The sequence below is a fragment of the Prinia subflava genome, chromosome 8 (assembly GCF_021018805.1).
Source record: "Prinia subflava isolate CZ2003 ecotype Zambia chromosome 8, Cam_Psub_1.2, whole genome shotgun sequence".
NCBI classification, from domain to species: Eukaryota; Metazoa; Chordata; class Aves; order Passeriformes; family Cisticolidae; genus Prinia; species Prinia subflava.
The window spans coordinates 26,680,265-26,693,733 of record NC_086254.1 but is presented as its reverse complement, the minus strand read 5'-3'; the positions used below and the strand labels follow the sequence as shown (position 1 = coordinate 26,693,733).

At 38.7% G+C, this 13,469-nt stretch overlaps 1 protein-coding gene across 1 annotated transcript in view; it reads left to right on the top strand.

The window, feature by feature from the left end:
• TAF4 (TATA-box binding protein associated factor 4) overlaps positions 1–13,469 on the top strand; it is a 36,545-nt gene that overhangs the window by 20,434 nt on the left and 2,642 nt on the right. Inside the window, exons 3-15 of the mRNA XM_063404280.1 lie at positions 290–456; positions 1,211–1,330; positions 2,988–3,107; positions 3,836–3,958; positions 4,662–4,751; positions 5,787–6,041; positions 6,244–6,388; positions 6,880–6,994; positions 7,619–7,788; positions 8,391–8,521; positions 9,165–9,290; positions 10,690–10,746; positions 10,828–10,947. Of these exons, the coding sequence (XP_063260350.1) occupies positions 290–456; positions 1,211–1,330; positions 2,988–3,107; positions 3,836–3,958; positions 4,662–4,751; positions 5,787–6,041; positions 6,244–6,388; positions 6,880–6,994; positions 7,619–7,788; positions 8,391–8,521; positions 9,165–9,290; positions 10,690–10,746; positions 10,828–10,947 (1,739 nt within the window). The remainder of the gene's footprint in view (positions 1–289; positions 457–1,210; positions 1,331–2,987; positions 3,108–3,835; positions 3,959–4,661; positions 4,752–5,786; positions 6,042–6,243; positions 6,389–6,879; positions 6,995–7,618; positions 7,789–8,390; positions 8,522–9,164; positions 9,291–10,689; positions 10,747–10,827; positions 10,948–13,469) is intronic.

Genomic DNA, 13,469 nt, shown 5'->3' with positions numbered 1-13,469 from the left:
AATCACATGGAATATTTGTGGTTGGGACAGATACAACTCACTGTATTTTGATGCACACCATACTGAGCATTAGATAGAATATTTCTGAAATTAGGCTGTTCTAGACAAAAAGCCATAATGCAGCTGGGTATTTTGCTTTTATTCTAAACCTCTTTTGTTAACTGCCTAGTCCTTCAGCAGTACATTAATTACATATGTACCCAACTTAGATTAAAAAAACCAAACAGAAAAGTATGTTCTTTGGTATTTGCAAAGGATGTGTGTTCCCTGACCACTGTGTGTTTTGCAGGCATGGTGCTGGTGCGCAGTGAGAACGGGCAGCTGCTGATGATCCCCCAGCAAGCCCTGGCACAGATGCAGGCACAGGCACATGCCCAGTCTCAGCCTCAGAACACTCTGACTCCTCGTCCTGCCACACCGACCAGTGCACCCCCAGTGCAGATATCCACAGTGCAGGTCAGTCCAGCAACTTGTGCTGCTGAGAACTTTTCTTCCCTGCAAACGAAAGAAAAGTACTTTTCCAGTACTTCTTACTGGAAAGTAAGGTGTGATGTTAGTGACTTGAAAAAACCATAGATCTAACTGGGATATGCAGTCTTTTTTAGTTTCATAGAATCTCAGAATTGTGTGTGTTGGAAGGGACCTTAAAGCTCACCCAATGTGCCCTGATGTGGGCAGGGACACCTTCCACTAGACCAGGTTGCTTCAAGCCCCATCCCAACCTGGCCTGGAACTCTTCCAGGAATGGGGAGTGCACACCTCTCTGGGCAGCCTGTGCTGGGGCCTCATCACCCTCAGAGCCAAGAATTTCTTCCAAATATCGAAACTAAATCTACTTTCCACAAGGCATAGGCATTGCATTTTGTTCCTAATTCTGTTACAGCTTGGCTGTTACTCATCAAAAATATTTTTACATATCTGAATTTCATTAAGTTGAAAACTTTGATATAAAGAAGACCATATATGGTTAATGTGTACAACTCTTCTCCCAAGAATAAATACAAGACTAAAAGAAAAAAATTAATATGGATATATGTACACTGAGATTTTGACAGTTGCATTAAGTTCAAGACTGAAAATCCTTCTCAGAGTTTTCTAGTGGTTCAGATGCATTCTTTGATATTTGTAACAATGCAGAATCAGAACACTAGATAAAGCAGGTGGTATTTAACTACAGGCACTGATGTGTTTGTGATTTCCTCTTGCCCAGGCTCCAGGAACGCCCATTATTGCACGGCAGGTGACACCAACTACTATCATCAAGCAAGTGTCTCAGGCTCAAACCACAGTGCAAGCCACGACAACGCTACAGCGTCCCCCGGTTGTGCAAGTGAGTGTGTAGGGAAGTAGTGTGTGCATCAGACTGCCAGCACACAGGAAGTGTAACTGCTCAGTGCAGGGAAAGAATGCCTCCTGGATTAGCCTTTCCAAAACATCTGCAGGTCTCAGTGTGTATTTTGGATGTACAGGTATCATTTTTATATGTATATTGTTATAATTTCACATTACACTTATACATATCTCTATGTAAAGGTATTGTGTTCGTAGTTTGTACAATCACAGAGCTGGATAAAATAAAATACCTTTATGCTTTCTGCTTAAGGGAAGTGACAAGAATTCCCTTTGGATTTGGGGCTGTGGTGTTATTCCTGTGATGGATCTGCAGTCCTCTGAATTCTGCAGCAAAATTTACAATTGCAAAGAGGACTGCACTGGCAGCCTTCTCTTCCTGAAGCCTTCTCCCTTTCACATGAGTCTGTGTCCTTCTGGAGACTGATAACTCATGGAGAGACTGATGTCAGTCTGGGCTGGCCTCTGTTCATTTTGGGCTTGCTTGGAAATTGTTTTTGAGATGTTGGGAGTTTAAAAAGCAGTGCAAGAGTGTGAAATTCTCCCCGTGGCGTCCAGGCAGCAGTGATACAATATGATTGCTGTCGCCTAATCTGTCTCATTGTGCTTTCTTCATCCTTTGAGTAGACAGGATTAGAGAGTTTTAATTTAAAACATGCAGGTTTTCCTATGCATCCAGTTAACCTTTTTCCCCTCAGAGAGCCTTTCCCTATGCCAGTGATCTTTCTAGATCTAAGAGTTAATTTACCTAACTGAGTCGTCTTAATTTGCACTGCTGTTATACAGGACAAAAAAAAAACCCCAAAAACCACCATCATTCCATCTGCATATTTTGTGCCGTAATGAGCACACCATGGACTTTATTTATCTTGATTTCAAAAAAAAATGAGACAAATGAAATCCTTGTCTCCCTTAGTTTCTCCCAAAATAACAGTAAAGTTAGCTTTGGCAGCAGGGGTACCTCTTTTCCTGTGCATCTTTATATAAATAGCAAGCTCACAAATGATTTGTGAACATTCTGAGTGTCAGTTGTAGCTTGGTAGGAATTTGTCTCTCAGTCTGGGTTGTTGTTAATAATTAGACTGTTGGAAGCCCATGAATGAGCTGTGTATGTGAGAAGATTTTGCCTGCAATGGTGGTTCTTTGGAGCTGGTATTTCTACTTCAAATTACCAATTTGTTTACAAAACTAGAAAAATGTTTTGTCCCATTGTTCATCACAAAGGCTTTGATAAGACCCAAGCTTTTGTGTCAGTTAATTTTTTTAGAAATTCCTCCCTTTGGAAGTGGCATTTAATGTAGAACAGGCAAAAAGATAAATGGAATTCACACGAACTCAGCAGTTGTTTTAGCTGAGTTTTGAAACGCCACTGGCTGAGATTATATTTATGGTATTCTATTCAGTGACCAAAAATCGCGCAATTCTTGAGCAACTTTTGGAATTCCCGTTTCGAATGTTTTTAGTGCCACCTGGTGGCCTCTTCCTTCCACTGCACCAGGCTGCACATGAGCAACTTATTTATAGCAGCTCTGAAAGGTGTTCCACTGGCCTGTGGCTCACTCCCTGTTTGATGGCTCAGGAAAACAGGCTCTTGGTAGGTTCCAAGGAAAATAATCTTGTGTTTGTATTCTCTGCAGCCTCAGATTGTTCTGGGTGGTACTGCACAAACAACCACGTTGGGGACAGCGACAGCTGTACAAACTGGAACTCCTCAGAGAACAGTGCAAGGGACAACGGCCACCTCCACTGCTGCCACAGTAAGATACTGAGAAATGTCACATCTCTTTTTGTCCACTCACATATGCATGATGTGCATATGTACACATACATGTAAACACAGATGGGAGTGGAGATTAGTAAAGATGCAGGAATTCTGTGAGCTGTTGACCTTGAAAAGGTAAACTTTAATAGAACTGTATAATTTACAAGGGGTGGGCACAGTTCACTTTGAATTTTGGTAGGTGTCAAAGTGTTTTTGTTTCTGTAACAGTATTAAAGCACTTATTTAAAAATATATTAGATGTATTTTATAGAACAGTGAATTGTTCAGCATTGTAGAGGAGAATCAGAATAAGAAGGGATAAGCAATTGGCACTGATTGATTCAAGCTGCACGTTTCCAGGATTGCAAAGCAGGGAGAATCCTTGTACTATGCACTGTGAAACAGCAGCTTTATTATTTTTTATCCTGCTAAAACACATTTTTCCCATATACAGTGCGCCATTCTTAAAATACTTGGTGTTTCCTAATTTCATGAAGAATCACAATTCCTTAAATTTTGATAACAAAAATGTACAATACATATGAGTGTATGAAGAAAAATAATAATTTCAGACTATGTTTTAAGTGCTGAGGGACAATGTATCTGTATTACTCTGCACTGATGAACTAAAGGACTTTATTTCATGGAGTATATGGTCACATCATGTATTAAGGAGTTTGTCTTCCTTTCTCTGACTGATTTCCTTTTACCCTTCTGTCCAAGGAAACTATGGAAAATGTGAAGAAATGCAAAAACTTTCTGTCCACATTAATAAAACTGGCATCATCTGGAAAACAGTCCACAGAGACTGCGGCTAACGTGAAGGAATTAGTACAGAATCTGCTGGTAAGAAAAGCTAATCAGAAGTTGTAAAATACAGCATCTGGGCAAATTCAGACTCAAATTGGGTTTTTGTTTGTTTGTTTTTCTTCAGAGGATGGAGTTTATAAAATCTGAGCTAAATCAAATTAACTTTGCCGCTTCTGAATTAAAATAGATAATAAATTTTCCATTAAGTTTATAACTGAGATATTGCTGCTTATATTCATGCATGAGAACATGAATTCATTTGGAGTGTGAGTAATGCAAGTAGTGACTCTTTAAATTCTATATTTTGATAAAACAATTAATAAAAATATACATTATGTACTTGAGGGAAAACCCTACAGTTGGTGCAATAGCTGATTGTAGGAAATCAAAGTTTTTACAAAAAAAGGTAATTAACGTTGCCTGGTACTAATAGAAAAGCTTGATATATGTAATACTTTTAGAGAATACTAGTATTGGTTAGTCTACTTGTTAGCAACCTTTAAGTTATGGTGAAGCTGTGTATTCCACCATGCAGTAACCACAGGTCTTTAGGTCTTACTACTTGAAGTTTGTAGTAAAGTTAGTTACTACATAAAGCTATTGATAACTAAAAATAGTGAGGGATGATAAAAACACTGATTTTCAGTATGTTCCCAAGTCTTAAATTTTATTTTTGGTGTTGGATGTCTCTAAAAATTAATTTCTACAATTTTGTTCATTTTGATTTTCTGTTTTGAAGGATGGAAAAATTGAACCTGAAGACTTCACCAGTAGGCTGTACAGAGAACTTAATTCTTCACCTCAACCTTACCTTGTGCCTTTCCTGAAGGTAACTTATCTTCACTATTCTTTCATTATCTCTGTGCTTATATATCAGCAGCAATGAACACAAGCACATCCTTTGCCATTATAGGTGGAATTCCAGAATGATGTTAAAGGAAGTTTTAAATGGTGCCTGGTTAGGCTTTTGCTCCCTTGAAAAATACTTCTTGTGTATTCCTAGAGTTTGTTACTATGATTCATTGGCACAGTCAGTAATGTAACTTCTACCATGGTGACACATCGTAGCTCTTTTGAGAAATCTGAAAAGTTTTCTTTCTATGACTTAAACCACAAACCTATGAATTGATTTGAATTGATTTATTGCTCTCTTTTTAGTCTTAGAATGCAAAGGGATTCAGTAATATAGAAAACTGTGCCTTCTGGGCAAGTTTTGCCTGTGCTGTAAACTGGTTTGGAGGAGCAGGAAATTTGTCACCTCTCAATAATAAATTCATTTGACATGAATTTTATAGTAGTTGGACAAATTTCAAAATAGTATTTATTGCAAAACATTTACCATCAGTGAAAATACAACGGCATTGAATAGTAAGAATGTAACTACTTAACTCATGTGTAATTAAGGGATATAGTTGTAGGTGTGTGTTGACATTTCTGGGTTCTTAAATGCTTTTTCGACCTTGAGCTGTTCCTGAGGACAAAAGTTGTTGCCATAAGAAAACAACTAATTTAAGAAGCCACTAAAACAGTGTGGTCTCTGTTGAGCTGTTCTGAAATCTTCCCTGATGTTCCAATTTGACTTTTAAGCCATAGGATGACAGTCAAAGGAGGCAGCATGGGCTTGGGTTGTTAAACATATACCAGGAGTTCCAGGTAGGGTGGATGTCCATGATATCCAAAGGATATTGTCCCTCTGTCCTGCTTATTAAATAGGAGTGGGTTGGTGTTACTGTGTGCTCACCTTCCCTCAGTGCACACAGACCCATCCAACGGACTGTAACCAAACACATCGCATCTTTACAATTAATATTGTGTGAGCCAGCATTAAACAACTCAACAAAACTCTTCCCTTTCCCCTTTCCAGAGGAGTTTACCTGCCTTGAGACAGCTGACACCAGACTCTGCAGCTTTCATCCAGCAGAGCCAGCAGCAGCAGCCGACGACGCAGGCGACGATAGCCACGATCCCGTCGGCGGCGGCCGTGCTGCTGAGCTCCTCTGTGCAGCGCACGGCGGGCAAGGCCACGGCCACTGTCACCAGTACCCTCCAGCAGCCCGTCATCAGCCTCACCCAGCCCACACAAGTTGGTGTCAGTAAACAAGGGCAGTCCACGCCACTGGTACGTGAGCTCAAGTGCAGCGTTCGATATCGCACAGGGGTTTTTTTGATAGTGCTTCTTAAATTGGTAGTTCAGCTCAGTCAAAGATCTGAGAAAAGAAGTATAACTTAAATTGCTTTGTGGTTAAAGTCCTCATAGGGTTTGTTCTTCCCAGCTGATTCTCAGATTATTTACAGGGTTTTTTTTTCCTTATTATTTGCAGGTCATCCAGCAGTCTCAAAAAGCAGGGGCATTGATAAGGCCTCCACAAGTAACGTTGACACAGACACCCATGGTAGCATTGCGGCAACCACACAGTCGTATTATGCTCACTACTCCTCAAATCCAACTGAATCAGCTCCAGACAGGTAAGAGGTCAAGATTCTTGTGATATGCCATATTTGATAGCATTATCTCAATTAGGGATTGCTTGCCCGGGGAATTTGTTGATACCTCATTCCTGGAAGTGTTCAAGGCCAGGCTGGAGGGGGCTTGGAGCAACCTGGTCTAGTGAAAGGTGTCAGAGGGGTTGGAATGAGATGATCTTCAAGGTCCCTTCCAACCCAAACCATTCTGTGGTTCTGTGAATGTCAGTTCATAAGTGCCCTGTTTGTACTACTGCTAAAATGTGTAATGCCATAGTGGCTGGGGGTACAGTTCTGTCAGGGCAGCATTGACAGAGAAATGGTTTGGCTGCTGGAATTATGTGGGAAAGGTCCTGTTTTTACCTGAGTGAAATGCTGACAGAAGCTCTTGAGGTCAACTCTTTGTACCAGACCTATTTCCACAACTACCTGTGACTGGCTTGCACGTGTGAACTCTTACTGATGGAGTACAAATCCTGTCTGTCTTCTTGCAGTACCTGTGGTAAAACCAGCAGTATTGCCTGGAAACAAAGCTATTGCCACTGTTTCGACACAAGTAGCTGCTGCTCAGAAGAATAAACTGAAAGAACCTGGGGGAGGCTCTTTTAGGTGAGGAACTGTATGTTTGTGCATGTGCTGCTTGGGCAGCTGAACTCAAACCTTCCTGGCGCTGAATCCTTCTGGGAAAACTCACAATAACCTAGAGGTGGATTTTCTGAGGGCAGGTTTGCTTCTTCATTAAAGACTTCAACAAACAGCGCTGGACATACTCGTGCCAGACTGGTTTTAGCATTTAGCTGGCACTAAACCTCATAAACAAATCCTGCCCAGACAAGCAAGTGGAATTCATTCCTTCACTTCTCCCAGCTCTGCCTGAGTTACTCGGATGTACAGCCTGTCCTTGTGGTGAGGGCAGATTATTGTTGTTTTGTAGAAGTGATTCGTCTGGTCTCTTGTTTCTCAAGATGTTGAAACATTTCATAAGAAAGGATCTTGGAAAAAACAGGAAGTACAAAATTAGTGCTCTTTGAAGTCAAAGCAGTAATTTCTCATTTACAAACAAATGAGCTGTATTTTATCAAAGCAAATAAATCTTTGATAAAAAGCAAATAAAATGTAAAATTAAGTATTCAGGTTTATGGTGGCATTCATTATATGCAGCTGTGGTATCATAGCAGTGTGTGCAGATAAGCTCTAAATGTTATGATTATAATAAATTTTCCTTCCTTTAAGGGATGATGATGACATTAACGATGTTGCATCAATGGCTGGAGTCAACCTGTCAGAAGAAAGTGCTCGGATATTGGCAACAAACTCTGAGCTTGTGGGCACGTTAACAAGGTCCTGTAAAGACGAAACCTTCCTTTTCCCAGCACCTTTACAAAGAAGGATATTAGAAATAGGTATGTTCTTTTCTCTTGAACATGAATAAAAACAAATTTCACTACTCTGAGGTTTAATTGAAGGCATTCTGCATAGAAATTGGTTTGAATAATGAAAAATTGCTGGAGTCGTTACCTTGTGGTGTTTTCTGGTATATTCAGATGCTTGTGGGAAATCTTTTGTCTTATGAAAAGTAGAATAGTGTCAAGGAATAGCAAACATAGATTTGCCTTCTCAAGTGGCAATTCAACATCAAAACTGCTCAGTCTGGCTGAAAGTCCAACTGTATAAAGTAATAAGGTGTAGCAAGCCTAACACAATGAAACAAGTCCAGAAGCACTTTTATCAGCTTTACTTAGTAATTTAGAATTGACGGTGGAACAAAAAGCAATCCTGAATTCTTTGTTACACTGCAGTACACAGCATTTATTAATAGATTGTCAATTTTGTTAAACTAATATGAATTTTAATATGTGAGTAATTTCCTGTTTAATCCTTGTCTGAGAAAAACCTGCAAATCATATTTAGAAAAGGGGATTAAAATTTCTATGACTGAGATTATATTCATATTTAATTTTATTGTAAAATGATTTCTTGCAACCCACTTGTGTTCTGATTGTAGGTAAAAAACACGGGATAACAGAAATCCATCCTGATGTAGTTAGCTACGTATCACATGCTACACAACAAAGACTACAAAACCTCGTGGAAAAACTATCAGAAACTGCTCAACAAAGGAATATTTCCTACAAGGTAACTGTATTTAATTGCTCAAATCAAATGGCAAAATTGCACAAATTCAGCAGGCTGTGGTGTTGACTGTAATGCAGGAGTTCAGGTGTCCTTTGTTCTGTGAAATCAGGTTGTTTATTCTCTTTGACTGATTCACCTTCCATTAAGATATTAATACACATGGGTGACTGGAACTTTTCAGCTTGCATATACAAAATGGTTTTAAAACAAATGCAGAGAAGCTGTGCCCTCCCCTTTATTTATTATGTCAAATGTTTAGTGTGTGAGTGATTGTAGAGTCAGACAGATAAAAGCACTGCTTTGAATTCCCAGGAGACTGCTATCTGACAGATGTGTGTTCTTAATAGATGCAAATGCCTCAGCAGCATTTAAAAAAAACACACAGCTTTGTGAAATATGTTTGAGAAGTTAAAGCTGTGATGATATTAGTTTAGAAGTCAAAATCTGATGATTCATGGAATAGAACAAAATGCTTTTAAGAGTTCTAGCTGGTTTGACTGGTGTAAATATACTCCTGCTATTTGTCTGAAAAGGACAAAGTGAACACTGGAGCTTTGAATGTGTATGTTCTTCCCCAGTACAGTACAAGTTAACAGCTTTGTTTTTAAGGGAGTAATGAGAAACATATTTGCTGTATTTTCAGGATGATGAAAGATATGAACAAGCAAGTGACGTTCGGGCACAGCTCAAGTTCTTTGAACAACTTGATCAAATAGAAAAGCAGCGTAAAGATGAACAAGAAAGGGAAATTTTAATGCGCGCAGCAAAGGCAAGTGCTTGGCTTTCACACGTGTTTGCAAAGTGTCATTTTTGACATCAAGACTGCAGAGTTTCTTTTCATTCTAAAACACTTGCAATGAAGGGAAAGACTAATCTTCAAAGATGGAGCCTGATGAATGTTCTTAACTAGAGCTCAGTATTGCTTTTCATTGTAAAGAATGGGAAACAGCTTCTTTGCCACTCTTCATTGCATATTCCCAAATTAAAAGGAGTATTGAAATTTAGTTTTTGCATTTTGCATTGGCAAAGAAAGATGAATTTTATAGCTTGGTGGTACTCTTGAATGTAATAGAGAGGTTACAGGTATTTTGGAGACTAGAAATAGAATTCAGAGACATTTTTGCAAATTGTAGAAATACAATAAATAGAAAGCAGTTCATGTAAACGTGAATGTGAATATTAAACTGTGGTTTTACTCAGTGAATATAGAATTAATATGATTAGATAAGAGCAGCCTAGAAATAATTCAAAAAACAACCTATGTTTTCTGTTAGTTTTGTGATCTACCATATGTTCACAATGTCAACATCCAAATTTATTTTGTTGTTGGCCTAAAGAATGTAAGGGATTAACAACACTCAGGATTTGACAGGATGAGAAGAAATGGCCTCAAGTTGCATCAGGGGAGGTTTAGATGGAATATTGAGAACAATTTCATCACTGAAAGGGTTGTCAAGCCCTGGAACAGGCTGCCCAGGGCAGTGGTTGTCACCATCCTTGGAAATATTGTGTAGATGTGGTGCTTGGGGGCATGGTTTAGTGGTGGGATTGGCAGTGCTGGGGAAGTAGTTGGACTCTATGTTCTTAAAGGTCTTTTCTAATCTAAATGATTTCATTATTCTAAAAGTATGACACACACAAGGAATTGCAAGTGCCCGGTGAAATGGGCAGTTGCTGATGTAAATGATCTTGGGTCACTCAGGTGCACTTTGTTCAGCCTGCAGCCTGACCTGTGTGTGTAGGTGTAGCAGAAAGATCTGCTCTGAGTAAGTGCCTGATTACCCAGCGAGGGGAGGAACTTTTCCAAAAAGTGCTGTTCTGATTCCTTTGTTCATATGCAGAGTGTGTAATTCAGTTCACAGATGTGTGTAATTTGTGTCTTGTTATGGTTACATTTAAGGCATAATTGCCTGGCTACTCCTTTGCTATCTTTAACAAAGCAGAAAAATAGGATACCCTTTTCAAAAACAGATACATTAAGAAAAGGAAAACTTTTAATTTCTAAAATTGTTTACCACTGTTGTCCTCTGTGGGAGTGATAAATACTCCTCACTTCCTGCTGAAATTTAAGAAAAGCTTTCATATATAATCTTTAACTGCTTGTGTAACTGAATTATTTTTTCTTTCTTTTCCTCCAACCACCTCCGGCTCATCCTTTATCAACACAGTCTCGATCTCGACAAGAAGATCCAGAACAGCTTAGGTTGAAACAGAAGGCCAAGGAGGTGAGTGCTGAACTTATCATAAACTTTTATTTTGGAAGTTGAAAGAGAAATAATGACCCATCCTTGTTCTGGCACACACAGATGCAGCAGCAAGAGCTAGCACAAATGAGACAGAGGGATGCCAACCTGACTGCGTTAGCTGCCATCGGTCCTAGGAAGAAAAGGAAAGTAGATTCACCAGGATCTGGATCAGGGACAGAGGTACAGTATAAAATTGTCACCTTTGCTTTTGCTGCCTCAGCTTCTGTTCAAACCTTTCTGTTCAGAGCTTTTTTCCCAGTTTGTGGAAGCTCCCTGAGCAGCAGAAGTGTTTTGTGTTCAGATTTGCTCCCTCCAAGGGTGGGATCAATTTTTAGCACCTAAAAATGTAGTGGCAAAGGGAATAGAATCTGAGTGAATAGAATCCATTCCCTGTTTCATGGAACTGGAGCGATGCTAGAAAAATCATCTCTGATCTAAGAAGTCCCAGCTTTTTGGACCTCCATAGTTTTGCCAGGTGATTTTTGTTGTTGTAACCAATCTAACTTGAAGTGCAAAGGAATGCTGAGGTAGGTGGGGTGGTAGAATTCAGTCACTGTTAAATTTGACAGCTGGAGCTTCAAGTTACAGGAGCTTGCCTAATTTCTCTCTTCAGCAGCTGATTTGCCTTAGTTTTAGTGTCTCCACAGCAGATCAGTTTGACCAGTTCCATCTGATCAGGATGTTCTTGCACATCCTCTGTATATTCTACTGACTCTGTCCTCTAAAAAATTCTCTGCAGTCTAGGTATCAGAATGCTCAGTGTCTGATTCATTTAATTTACATTCTGGTACATGATAATGTGCTGTATTTCTAAACAAGTTAATAAACAAGAAATGGTATAAAATTGCTTTCTGCATGAGATGTTCATTGTGGGATTTCTCTAATGTTTAAAAAGAACAAAATATTCTGGAATATTTTAATTTATTGGACCAAAAGCTCTCTTCACAATTTGAGGATTTTTCCCCGTGGGGTTTTGTGTCTGATAGCAAGTGACAGAATAGTAATAGTTTAATAATCCTGTTTATTACTCGCTGAGCATTCTGAAATTTCAGTGCTAAACCATTTATACTGTAGAAAAGCCTCAAAAGAGTTCACCTTGGTTTATACTGAATTGCTGGAAGCAGTGATTTACATGTACTTGATATAAAACAGTAGAGAAAAATCTGAATACTAGTAAGTGTTACTTTTGTTTATAAAAAATCAAGCCTCTTGAGCATCTTTTAAAGTAATTTTAAGTTTTGAAATTTACTAAGATGTCTGCTACTGAGAATAAGACTTGTTTTTATATAAGATGACAAATTACTCTATTAAAGGTTTATGGGTGTGGTTTAAAATTATGAAAATTGCAGAACGTGGCACTTTGCAAAGATAGATGTGCACACAAATGAAGTTGTCTCACAGGAATATGTGAAGTACCTCATGCAGAGTTAATGTTGGCATTGCTTACTCCTGCATGCTCAGCTGTGCCACCTTAATGGTCTGTTAATGTCACTTAGGTTATGGGATGTATTTTGCATCTCCTGTGAACACTTGTTTGGATTTCATCTAAATATGACTAATTTAGTTATCTTGGATTAATCACTGGTTAACCAATTAACTAAGGTTCCCTGGAAATTTGATCTTTTTGTCTGTTTAATTAAGAAGCAGCTGCCTTTGATCTGATCCTCACAGCTGTGCTTTTGCTGCTGTGTCACTTGACATTTTTAAATTGGGCTCCACTTGTCACCATTTGTATGCAGTTTGTGGTTAAGGCATATTACAAGAAGTGTGGAAAATAAGGTTTGTTGTTACTTAGACACAGATTTGTAAATGGAAGCTTTTGATGTCTACAAATGCTGACTCTTAATTACATGTAAAATCACTTCTAAGTAGTAATTGCACTGTTTTGTTTCCAAATTCAACAAAACAGGTTACTGTCAGTTTGAGAGTTTTGTGTCCATGTGATTTTACTGAAAGTTACCAAGAAGCTTCTTAACTTATTCCATACATAATTCTGTGTCTTTAAAGACTCTTGAAATTTTACCTTTGCATTTCAAATATTATGGTCTACATAATAAAGCTCAGGCTTGAGCTTTCACTGAAGAATATTTAAAAGCCAAGAATAAAACCCCTTCCAGCCATTCTTTCTGTTGTGTAGCAATCATATGTATGTGAGAAAATTTAATTAGCATCCAATACTTTTCTGCATCTTCTAATTTCCACTGAATGGGTGAAAATTAGATGGCCAAAGTGTGCAAGTGCCTTAAAATATCCCTTGAAAATCCAGCCTTTGAGCAGCCCTAACTACAGGATTTTACTGATTTGGTGTTTGCTGGGTCAACAGAATGACTGAGAATCAAAAATCTGACTTGACTGTTAGTGCTGTGGTGAAACAAGTTCACCTGCACTGAACAGAGTTCTGCTAACCCAGTGATCATTTCCAGTGCGGGTGTAGATTGGTTTGATCATCATTAATGTTCATTCATGAAATACATTATTTTCACACGTGTTAGTGGGAGCCTCAGCAGCTTATTCACATGGCTCGTGCACCACTCAAATTTGGGCTTTGCTCAAGTCTGGGTGTTTTTATTAAGATAAAGTTTTGAAAATTCTCCAAACTCAGAGGCAGCTAAGTCTTTATTCACTAGTGGAGTGTGTTTGGTGTCATGAAGTATGAAAGTTTCATTAAAAAAAAAAAAAAGATAACATTATTATAGTAAATT